Source organism: Scyliorhinus canicula, chromosome 6, assembly GCF_902713615.1.
Source record: "Scyliorhinus canicula chromosome 6, sScyCan1.1, whole genome shotgun sequence".
NCBI lineage: Eukaryota > Metazoa > Chordata > Chondrichthyes > Carcharhiniformes > Scyliorhinidae > Scyliorhinus > Scyliorhinus canicula.
The window spans coordinates 68,123,268-68,135,954 of NC_052151.1; the positions used below are offsets into that span (position 1 = coordinate 68,123,268).

At 46.5% G+C, this 12,687-nt stretch overlaps 1 protein-coding gene across 1 annotated transcript in view; it reads right to left on the bottom strand.

The window, feature by feature from the left end:
- Positions 1–5,278, bottom strand: part of LOC119967218 (interleukin-20 receptor subunit alpha-like) — a 56,055-nt gene extending 50,777 nt beyond the window's left edge. The window contains exon 1 of the mRNA XM_038799446.1: positions 5,136–5,278. Coding sequence (XP_038655374.1) covers positions 5,136–5,190 — 55 coding nt within the window. The 5' untranslated portion in view covers positions 5,191–5,278. The remainder of the gene's footprint in view (positions 1–5,135) is intronic.
- Positions 5,279–12,687: the final 7,409 nt, after the last annotated feature.

Below are 12,687 nucleotides of genomic sequence, written 5' to 3' on the forward strand. Positions count from 1 at the left end.
GATTCCAGAGGCCTCAGCAGATGGAAAGTAACGTAGAAAGGGAAGGGGGAAGAAACATTTGTTGTGGTTTAGGTGGGAACCAGTAACATAAGAAAGAATAGGGAGTGTTAGGAGCAAAATTGAAAAACATGACAGCAAAGGTGAGCATCTCCAGATTACAACCTAACAACGCACTAACTGGCTTTGGGATAAATAGATCAGGAAAGAAGAAGAAGGGGAAGATGAAGCAAGCTGACATGGGAAGGAGTGGTTCCATTTCATGTGAAACTGAGCCCAGCATTGAGATTGGAAGGAACTGTATTGTTGGGACATGCAACCCCTGAGCCAGGTTGGGACCAAAGCTTGAGCAGAAAGGCAAAATAGTTTGCGGAAAGGACTTTAAACCAATAAAGTGGAGGTGGAGAATTTGGATACAAATAATTGTAACGTAAAAGATAAGGAAAAAAATGGTTGGGAGCGAAGGTCAGCATATAAAAATGTAGATAGGTGACTTAGAAACCCATGGTACAAAAAGGTGATATAAAGTCAAAACAAACACTTGAAATAAATAAAACAGGAGCAATGAAAATAAGAGCACATTACGTTGCTGGTATAGCAATGCACAGAGCATTAGTAGCAGGAAGTGTGATAAATCAAAAATTGTGCAAAAAAGCACTAGCAGAGCTTGTGACAGGGTGGGGACAGTTATCCAGAGTCCAGACCACGTATGGGTGCAGTATAAGCAATAAAACAATTCAAAGAGCAAATACAGCTTAAAGGGCATCATTTAGTAAAATTTGCTACAAACTGGAAGCAAAATATCTCCGGTTGTAAGATCTTTATACAGACAGGTAAACTGGGAAGGATGAAAGGAGTAGCAGCAATTTTGACAAAAGAAACAACTACAAATGTAAAAAGGAGGTTTCAGTCAGGTGAATTAAGGGAGCAGCAAAGATGCAAAACTCTGATCGGAGTTGTGAACAAATCCCCTGATCCTAAAGATATAATGCCGGAATCTATAGATGTGGAGAGCAGAGAAGAACATAGAAAACAACATAATTATAACAGAGGATTTTAAATTCCTCACAAACTGCGAGAAGCAGAAACGTATCAGCAAATACATTTCTAATACGTAGTGTGCTGTTTTTCTGAACCATTGGTGAAATGTAGTGGCCAGCAACAGACAACCACAATTGCCATTCATTTACATCTCCCCGTAGATATGGGCAGGCCAACTTGGAGAGCAACTTTTAAAAGCAAAATACTGAGGATGGTGGAAATCTAAAATAGAAAGAGAAAACGCTGGAAATACTCTGCAGATCTGGCAGCATCCTGCAGAGAGAGAAATAAACTTAACTGATGACCTGAAATGTTAATCGTGTTCCTCTCGCCACAGATCCAACCAGGTCTGCCGAGTAATGCCAGCGTTTTCTGTTTTTATTTCAGACAGCAACTTTCTGGCTTCCATGTTTAACCGCTCACAGGAGATGATGGAAAGTTGCTATCCAGTTTGCTGTTGAATAATGGTGAGCACTGATAGCCTCACTGTTACTTTTACTGTAAAATTCAGGCCACTATGTTTTAGAACTGGCAAAGGAACAGACCCTACCCGATATTGTGGTGAGGAAGAAGACACAATTTGTCAACAATTCAACAATAAGGCTATGTGAACAAAGAACAAAGAAACGTACAGCACAGGTGAAGCAAACAATGTCTAAGATATGATCAAATATCCAAAAGAAACTTGAAAGAAAGGAAGAAAAGTTACAAATCAAGGTTCAAAATGTATTAATTGTGGTAAAACAACAAAGAATGGGAGATACACATACAATTTGATACAGAAAAGAACACAAGATCAAAACAATGTCCTGTAAGGCAAAAAAACAGTCCATATGTACAGTAAACAACCAATGTAAGACAGTATCAAACTAAAAGAAAAGGCTTACACAAATCAAAGGAAAATTGACAGGAAAATATTAAAAAGTACAAGAAGGAAATCTGAAAAAAAAACTTGCAAGGCTATTGCTATGATCCCAAATGATGATAATACTGGACAAGTCATATCCGGAGTGAAATCTGGCTTGGCTTGATAGATACTAACTTTCTTTTTTAGAAGCCATGGAGGAAAGTTACTGAACAAATTCACAGAGTTTGATAATTTACTTTTAACACAAAGAATAAAATATTTATTAAACAAGAAAAATGAACTATATTACACCATACAAAATGATTGGTAAGATCTTAATACAAGCATGAATTCACTATCCTTCACCCCAGCTGTAACTTTAAAGATAAAACTATTTACCATATCTACCTTATACTCTAATATTCAGATGAGTATGCAGTACACATGAACCAGCTGGTGAACTGTGGTCAGACACACCACACTCCAAAATAAATGGCAGATATGACCAGAGCAGATTCTATAGCTTTCTCAACAGTCCACCCAGATGCTTGTCACACCATGAGCCAACCAACCTCACTGAAACTCTGTCCTTTTCATGAGGGTTTTCAATCCCCACATTTGAAGATAATGCCTTGCAATTCTCTTCCATCATCACTCCTACTCAGACGCTTCATGGCAGGATCCACCTCAAAGGTTTCAATTTTTCTTCTGAGATTCCCTTCCTCTGGATCTCCACGTATACTCATGCTTCACCTTCCAAGCACACTTTCAGATCTTCAGCCATGCAAAGCAAATCACCACTGCTCTAAAGGGGTATGCAGCAAAATTTAGTTGCTCTCTCGGATCTTCTGGGCTTCTCTCAATCCCACTTTACCTCAAGTGAGCTCTGCATAACTCTCTCTTTGCTTCACAGCCTTTTTCTCTGCTTCCGTCACTTATCTTGACTCAATGGGATCTATCTATTATCCTTGCCTTTGTTCCTGCCTGCTTGGGACCTTCTCCCTGAGACACCTCCTTTTGAATGGCGCTCCTATTCAGATCATCTGACCTCTTGTTGTGTGCTGTTTCATGACTTTTCTTCTTTTTCTTTTGCACATGTCCGAAGGGCTGATTCTCAGCCTGAAGATGGTGAAATCAGTGAACCTAGCAAGTGCGGCACACAAGGCTTGAAGATTGTAAAACAAAACACGAACTGTACATGTGCGATCATTTCCGGATGACACATGGTCAGAAATCTGAATGTTCGCTTAAAACTGCAGTTTTCAACCTGTAATTGTCGATTTAAGTAAGTATTGAAGCTTATTACACTATCAGGAAAAGTTTTAATAAATAAATTAGGAGAGAGACAGTAATAGGGAATATGTGCCTATTAAGGAGCGGTGACACTGTAATTGATTTTAAAGGATTAGAATTACATAGTAGCACAGTGGTTAGCTTCACAGCGTCAGGTTCGATTCCCAGCTTGGGTCACTGTCTGTGCAGAATCTACACATTCTCCCCATATCTGCGTGGGTTTCCTTTGGGTGCTCCAGTTTCCTCCCACAAGTCCCGAAAGACGTGCTTGTTATGTGAATTGGACATTCTGAATTCTCCCTCAGTACACCTGAACAGACGCCGCAGTGTGGCGACTAGGGGATTTTCACAGTAACTTCATTGCAGTGTTAATGTAAGTCTACTTGTAACAATAAAAATAAAGATTATACATTCCTGGTGATTATGCTCTCCTGGCCAGCTTTCCAGCTTTGACCCACTTGGAGCTCCGACAAAGCTCTGCTTCCTGTTTTCCTAACCTGCACCAGGTCCTGTCCACCCATTGTCCCAGTGCTCACTAAGCTATTCTGGTTCCCAGCCTAGCAACACCCCAATTTTAAAATTCTCTTCATACTGTTTTCAAATTCATCCATGACCTCACCCGTCGCCAACTCTGTGACCGCCTCCATTTTAAAATCCTCAAGGGTCTCTGTGCCCCTCCAATTCTGGCTTCTTCTTCATTTTATACCCTCAACCACTGGTGGCCATGCATTCGACAGTTTGTTCTCTAAACTCTGGAATTCCCAACCTTTCCTTGAAGACAATCCTTCAAACCTATCTCGTCACCTATCCTAATACCTCCTTACTCTGTTTGGTGTCAAATGTTGACTGATACTGTGGAACAGCCTTACTAGGTGTGTTTTATTTAGTCGATGCAACAATATAAATACAGGTTGCTGGTTTGTATGTGCACTGAATGAGTGGAGACGAAGGAAAGGTTTTTTTTTGTGTGTAATACCCTGAACCCCACTGTTTGTCATTCTAATGACTGAAAGAAATCTTGGGCGGGATTCTCCGACCCCCCCGCCGGGTCGGAGAATCGCCGGGGGGCAGCGTCAATCCCGCCCCTGCTGGCTGCCGAATTCTCTGGCGCCAGGGATTTGGCGGTGGTGGGAATCGCACCGCGCCAGGGATTGGGCGGTGGTGGGAATCGCACCACGCCAGTCGGCGGCCGCTGGCAGCGCCCCCCCCCCCCCGGCGATTCTCTGGCCCGCGATGGGCCGAGTGGCTGCCCATTTACAGCTGGTCCCGCTGGTGTAAATTACACCAGGTACTTACCGACGGGACTTGGCTCCGTGGGCGGCCTCCGGGGTCCTCGGAGGGGTGCGGGTGGATCTGGCCCTGGGAGGTGCCCCCAAGGTGGCCTGGCCTGTGATTGGAGTCCACCGATCCGTGGGCGGGCCTGTGCCGTGGGGGCACTCTATTCCTCCGCGTCGGCCGCTGTAATAGTCCGCGATGGCCGACGCGGAGATGAACCCCCTTGCGCATGTGCTGGGATGATGCCAGCACACGCTGTTGGGTGAATTGGACATTCTGAATTCTACCCTAACAGGCGCTGGAATGTGGCGAATAGGGGTTTTTCACAGTAAGCAGTGTTAATGTAAGCCTACTTGTGGCAATAAAGATAATTATTATGAAAGGTTAATGGTTTGACACGAAGTGCTGGAAACAGCAAAAAAGTTTCCCCTGCGCTTCTCAATGATAGCTATTCGGCGCAAAAGCCACCTCTGTAATATTGTCCTAATACAAGACAAGTTGAAACAAATTGCACTATCCCGTTGCAGCATTAGCCAACACAACCAAAAAAATGCTTCGCAAGCATCTATCATTCAATTCCATACCGTGAAGCATTAACAGATCTGATTTATTTCAGTCAGGAAGCTTTAAAACAAACATGTTGGGCAGGAAATAAAAACGAAACGAGCATTTTCATCCTCACCTGTGGCTTCCGAAAGAGCGAGTACGGTCAGGAGGAGGAGTGCTGTTGCGGGCATTTTTAAATGCCAGTGCCGGTGCAGCTTCCTCGCAAAAACCCAGCAGCTCAGCCTCAGCAGCTTCTCCCGCCGCCTCGCTGCTGCTGCTTGCGAGGTCTGGGGGAAGCTCACATACAGCGATTTGCCCTGCTGAGGGGGCGTGGTGTGAACCCAGGGGGCGGGCGAGACTCCCCGAGCGGCACAATGCTGAGGCAGGTGTGCAGAGAGCCATGAGCTAGTGACAGGCACGCAGCCGCCTCAGGAACTGTCACACATAAACACCCCAAAGGGTGGTTTCGTTAATGTCACCCTTGTCCTCCTGACAAATCACACTGACATTCACGGCCTTTTGACAAAAAAACATTCCAGAAGTGAAGTAAGTTTTGTTTCGTCCCGCAGGCCAGGGAGAATCTGGAACTGTGGCAGGAGGGGGGATGGGAATTAGAAAGGGATCTTACTAGCCATTCACTGGGACAGTGTCTCGACCCGTAAACCAGGGAAGAGATTTCCAGGGTTGGTATGGGAGACTGTTTTATGACGCCAAGTGCAAACGAGCCAACAGAAGAGAGAAACCTTTCTGAATTCTCCACCACAGAAAGCTGCTGGGGCCAGTTAATATTCAAGAGGGAGCTGGAGCTGCGGCTAAAGGGGAAAGCCGCAGTGGGATACTGAATTTGCATGATCAGCCATGTTCATATTGAATGGTGGTGCAGGCTGGAAGGGCTAAATGGCCGACTCCTGCACCTATTTTCTATGTTTCTATTATGAGTATACAGGCACGGTCAATCTCTGACACAAAGATGGGTGAGACTATAAGTACCAATAATTATAATATTACACGGATTGGTGAGTTTGTGAAAACTCAAACATATCCAAGAAGGGATTTGATAAATACTTGAAGGAGAAAACATTGAGGAGGTCTAGGGGGGGAAAAACAGGAGATAACTGGATTGTTCTTCAAAAGAACCAACACAGACTGGGTGGGCCAAATTACTTCCTTCTACACTGGATTCTATTTAAATTTATAAATTCTAAGAGTACAAAGTTAATCTGCTTGTGGAGACTTAGCGAGGTCTTAGAATTACTCAGAATCCCTACAGTGCAGAAGTAGGCTATTCGGCCCATAGCGCCTGCACCAAACCTTAGAAAGGGCACTCTAACATGTCCACGCCCCTCTCCACTCCACCTATCCCCGTAACCCAAACTACACATCCCTGGAAACTAAGGGGCAATTTATCATGGCCAATCTGCACATCTTTGGACTGTGGGAGGAAATCGGAGCACCCGGAGGAAACCCACGCAGACATGGAGAGAACATGCAGACTCCGCACAGACAGTGGCCCAAGGCCGCAATTGAACCCGGGTCCCTGGCACTGTGAGGCAGCTGTGCTAACCACTGTGCCACCGTGCAGCCCCAATACTAAAGGCATTCTTGCTTGAAAGTGATGATTAAACTATGGATGAAGACCAGAGGGTAGGAAGGAATTTGGCACAGAGCTAAAATGGATTTGTTAGTATTGTAGAAAAAGACTCCCAAAATGTCAAATGAAATGTTTTGAAATTAATATGTCAAGTTTTTAATTTGTTCTTGGGATGTGGGCATCGCTGGCTGGGCCAGCATTTATTGCCCATCCCTAATTGCCCTTGTAGGGGCAGTTCCGAGTCAACCACATTGCTGTGGGTCTGCAGTCACATGTAGGCCAAACCAGCTAAGGATGGCAGATTTCCTTCCCTAAAGAACATTAGTGAACCAGATGGGTTTTTATGACAATTGATAATTGATAATGGCTTCCTGGTCATCATTAGACTTGTGAATTCCAGATTTTTATTGAATTCAGAATTCATCATCTGCAGTGATGGGATTTGAATCTGGGTCCCCAGAGTGACAAAAACACTACACCACTGCCTCCCCATAATGAAAGGTAATAGGAAAATGTTTGTTTAAATGATATTAAGAGGAAAAGAAAAATAATTGGTGCCACTGAAAGAGGAATATGGTAAAGGCATAATTGCTATTACTAGGCTGCAGGTGAACTAAATCAAATTTGTTTTTGCCAAGTTTACACTGGGAAGATTAGTGACTTATCTGATACTTTACTGAGAAGGGAGGAGGTTGCAAAGATAATTTGTGACACCATTCACATGATTGGCAGCCTGGCTACTGAAAAACCTTAAGACGCATAATTCTCAGAAGCCAGATGAAATTAGTCACAAGGCCCGTATCATCAAGAAAACATTGACTACTGGAGAAAGACAGACGTCCCTCCTATTTTTAATAAAGATTTAAGAAATAGAATCCCTACAGTGCAGAAGGAGGCCATTTACCCTTCGAGTCGACACCGGCATCTGAATGCGCACCCTACCTAGGCCACTCCCCCACCTTATCCCCGAAACCCCATAACCCCATCTAACCCCTATTGGACACTAAGGGACAATTTAGCATGGGTAATCCACCTAACTTGCACATCTTTGGACTGCGTGAGGAAACCGGAGCACCCGGACGAAACCCACATAGACAAGGGGAGAATGTGCACACTCCTCACAGACATTGCTAACCACGGTGCCTCCCTTGCCATGCCTACTTTTGCAAATTTCCTGCTTTGTTTGAGGGATAGTAAGCATCTTAGGGCTGGAGTCTTCTGCCCTGCACACCACAAGTTCATCATGGGCGAGACGCGGACCTCTACGAAGTCTCCTTTCAGCCTTCCTTTCTCTATAGAAAACAGACCCAAACTCTAGCCTCATAACCATAGTTGTTTATCCCTCGAATCGTTCTTGTGAATCTCCTCTTTACTCTCTCCAACGCCTTCAATTTCTTCCTCAACTATGGATCCGAGAACTGGACACGGTGCTTCAGATGAGGCCCAACAAGTCTTATACAAGTTCAACATAACCTCCTTCTCTTGTACTCAATGCCCCTCTAAATAAAGCCTAAAATACTATGGGTGTGATTCCCCTCCAGCGACGCCAGAATCGTGAAATACGATTGGGCGGCGAATCCGGTGTCAGCTCAAAATCGAGGTTGGCACTGGGCACCAGATGGAATATCATGCTCCGGTCCCTTGACAGCGGTGTGCATACATTCTACACTGAACACTGGTGTAAGCATGCAAATGGCATAGTAAATGCCATTGGCATATCATCAACAAACCCAACCCAGCATTTTGCAAGCTTTCCGTGGTGCTCCGCCTCCCTAGGAGGAATTACCAATGGCGAGGTTCACTTGTGGTATTTCAAAGTGGGAAACAGGCACCATGGCTGCTGAGAGTGCAGGAGGGGGTACAAATAGTGTCCAGCATCACTATAGTGTGCTGGGGGGGGCACCAAGACCAGGGGGAATTAGCGGCGGGGGTGACTAGGAGATGGGCTGTAGGGTTGGGGTGGCTGGGCACAGACCACCACCTGCAAGGCAGTCATGCAGTTGTGAATGTCACTAACAGTCCACTGGGAATTACGCCATGGGTGGTATTGCTGACCGCCCAGACCAGCCTCCTAGGTACTCTCCGGCCCCAACTGACCCATCAACGGGATGGTTGTTCTCCAGCACAACCAGTGCCATCACCTTGGCTGGAATGAGGGTTGGCATGCATTTGGGACTCGCACCCCTTTTGCCCACTGGTGATTCAGTCCTGGCGTCAGCACCTAGCTTCTCAAACGGAGAATTGCACTGTATATTCTTTATTAACAGATCTCTCAACAGGCCCTGCCACCTTCAATGACTTATATACATCCACACTAATGTCCCTTTGTTCCTGTACTTTCTTTAGAGTTTCTCACTTTATTTTGTACTGTCTCCCCACATATATCCTGCTGATATGAATCACTCAGCACCTGCCACTTATCTGCCCCATCCACCAATATCTCAATGTCCTTTCGAAGTTCATGACTAACTTCACCGCAGTTGACAATGCTTCCAATCTTCGTTTCATCTGCAAATTTTGAAATCATGCCCTGCACGCCACAGTCTAGGTTATTAATGTATCTCAGAAAGAAATAGGGTCCCAAAACTGACCCCTGGAGAACTCCATTACAAACCTTCCTCCAATCTAAAAAACAAATTTTTATCACTACAGTTTAAAATAGGTCCAAATTCTTATTCAAGTTTCTACTTTCCCTTTTATTCCATGAGCTTGAATTTTGCTCTCAAGTCTGCTGTGTGGCACTGCATCAAATGCCTTTTGAAAATCCATGTGCGCAACAGTAACAGTATTGCCCTTATAAACCTTGTCTGTTACTTCCTCAAAATATACCAGCAAGTTAGTTAAACATAAATTTTCCCTTAATGAATCCATGCTGGCATTCCTTAATTATCCTGCACTTGTACAAGTGACTGTCGATTATGTTCCAAGCTACAGCTTCCAGATATTTCCTACAGTTTCCAGATATTTCCCTACCACTGAAATCAAATTGACCGGTCTGTAGATGCCGGCATTACCTTTGCACCTCTTTTTGAACAAGGGTGTAATATTCACAATTCTCCGGTTCTCCGGCACCACCCCAGTATCGAAAGAAGCCTGGAAGATTATCATCAGTGCCTCTGCAATTTCCACTCTCACCTCCCTTAGTACACTTGGATACATCTCATCCGATTCAATTTTAAGTAAAGATAACTTTTCTAACACCCCCTCCTTCTCAATTCTTCCATTGTACCAGTTATCTCCTCTCTCACCTTGGCCAATGTAGCATTCTCTTCCTCTAGCAAAAACAGATGCAAGGTACCCACATCTGCTACTTCTTTCTAAATGCAAGTTTTCTTTTTTTAAATCCCTGATCAGCCCTACTCAATCTTTTGCCACTCTTTTACTATTTACATGCTGATAGGAGGCCTTGGGATTCCCTTTTATGATTATTGCCAATCTTGCTTCATGCTTTGTGCTTTTCTGATGAATTTCTTTCAACTTCCCCTCTGGTCCTTCTATATTCAGTCTAATTCTCCATTGTATTTTTTACCTGACATCTGTCATTCACGTACTTCTTCCTTGTCACCTCCGCCTCTACCTTTTCTTAACATACAGGGTGCTCTAGATTGCAGTCAAGGGCATTCAGCCTCTGATCTCCGGGTAAGCGTTCTAAAAGGCAGCCTTCAGGACGGGCAACAACGCAGAATTGTCGAGCAGAAACATATAGCCAAGTTCCGCACGTGTTGTGTGGAGTTGAAGATGGCTGCCCCCACAGACAACACGAGGCGGGCGACGCGTCCGGACGAGGCAAAGCCGGCAGGCACGCAGCCACACTGAGGGGTCTGCGGACCTGTGAGTCCGAGAGTCGGTTCTGCGATTTGGAGGATTTGGACCTGGTCAGGCAAACTTTGGCAAAGTGTCCCTTTTTGCTGCAGTTCGCGTTCCGAGCCGGGCAGCGCTGCCTGGGGTGCTGGTGCTGGCCGCAGAAATAGCAGGGTAGCCCACCGGGTTGGGCAGGTAGCCATGCGGCACAGGCCTGGGATACTCTCTGGTGGGGGGTCCACGAGGAGGGGGTCGCGTGATCGGACGGGAACGCGTTGAGGCTTTGGAACGCTACTTCTAGGGAGGTGGCTAGTTTTACCGTTTCTTCTAGGTCAACATAGAACAGTACAGCACAGAACAGGCCCTTCGGCCCTCGATGTTGTGCCGAGCAATGATCACCCTACTCAAACCCACGTATCCACCCTATACCCGTAACCCAACAACCCCACCCCCCTTAACCTTACTTTTTAGGACACTACGGGCAATTTTGCATGGCCAATCCACCTAACCCACACATCTTTGGACTGTGGGAGGAAACCGGAGCACCCGGAGGAAACCCACGCACACACGGGGAGGACGTGCAGACTCCGCACAGACAGTGACCCAGCCGGGAATTGAACCTGGGACCCTGGAGCTGTGAAGCATTTATGCTAAACACCATGCTACCGTGCTGCCCAAAGGGCGCCTTTCTCGAGCAGGCGCTGTCTGATGTAGTTGGATGTAGTTGGACCTGACTCCAGCCACGTAGGCGTCCTGGACGGCGAGTTCCATATGTTGAGAGGCCGTGGCGGCCTGGTAGTTGCAGCTTCGCGCGAGGACTTTGAGGTCGCGTAAGTACTCCTCCAGGGATTCCCTGGGGCGTTGGTGGCGAGTGGTGAGGAGATTCCACGCGTACACCTCATTCACCAGCCTTGCGTATAGGAGCTTCAGCATCGCGAGGGCGTCCGTGTATGTGGAGGCTTTTTCGAGTTGTACAGAGATTCGATGGCTCACCCAGGCGTGGAGGAGGCTCAGCTTCTGGTCATCGGTGACGGAAGGCGAGGAGGAGGCGGCGAGGTAGGCCTCGAAACATTGGAGCCAGTGTGAAAAAATCCCTTTGGCTTCCGCGGCCTGTGGGTCGAGTTCCAGTCGGTCAGGTTTGAGGGCTGCTTCCATAGCGATGTTGTAGTCGATTAAATTGATGTGACCATCACTTCACGCGAAACAGAGTGTTGATATAAACTGTGGCTTTAATCGACTAGAACAGTGCCTGCCTGCGACTGCTCTGCTAGTGAGAGCCGCCTACAGGGCAGCTGCTCTTTATACCTCCCCTCAAGGGGTGGAGCCAGCAGCGGAGCCCACAAGGGCACCAACATGATACATTCCATGTAGTACAGTACAATGGTCCATAGGTGGAGCCGACATGGGCAACAGCGTGGTACAGTGTAATACATGGTGAATGGTTAGTACAATACGTTCACCACAGTGACCTGTTTGTAGGAGGCAGTTTTGTGAAAGTGGAGGATCTGGAGGAAGAGTATGAGCTGCTGGGGAACGGCTTCAGGTACCTGCAGGGATGGGATTTTGTGAAGATAGAGATACCATCCTTTCCTGGGTTACCGCCCTTGGGGTTGAAAAAATGAAAATGAAATGATAATCGCTTATTGTCACGAGTAGGCTTCAATGAAGTTACTGTGAAAAGTCCCTAGTCGCCACATTCTGGCACCTATTCGGGGAGGCTGGTATGGGAATTGAAACGTTCTGCTGGCCTGCCTGGGTCTGCTTTAAAAGCCAGCGATTTAGCCCAGTGTGCTAAAACAGCCCCTAAACCAGGGTTGCTAAACCAGGGTTGCAAGACAAGGTGCTGTCAAAGGAGGAGTTAGGGGAGGGGAAGGTGTCTGAGGTATACAAGGAGCTGATGAATTAGGAGGGGCCCCGGTGGGGGATAGCGGAAATGGGAGTAGGAGCTGGGTTAGTAGGTGGAGGCCAGGATGTGGGCGGAGGCCAGGATGTGGGCTGAGGCCCTGCGGCTGGTGAATGCGTCCTCACCGTTTGCGAGGCTAAGCCTCATCCAGTTTAAAGCACTTCACAGGGCACACATAATGGTCGTGCGATGAGTAGGTGTTTTGAGGGGGTAGAGGACAGGTGTAGGCTGTGCGTGGGGAGGCCCATGAATCATATCCACATGTTCTGGGCATGTCCAAAGCAGGGGTTTGCAGACATAATGTCCAAGGTGCTGGGTGTAAAGGTGGTCCCGTGTCCAGAGGTAGTGATATTTGGGGTGTGGGAAGATCTGGGGGTCCAGGGGGCGAGAGAG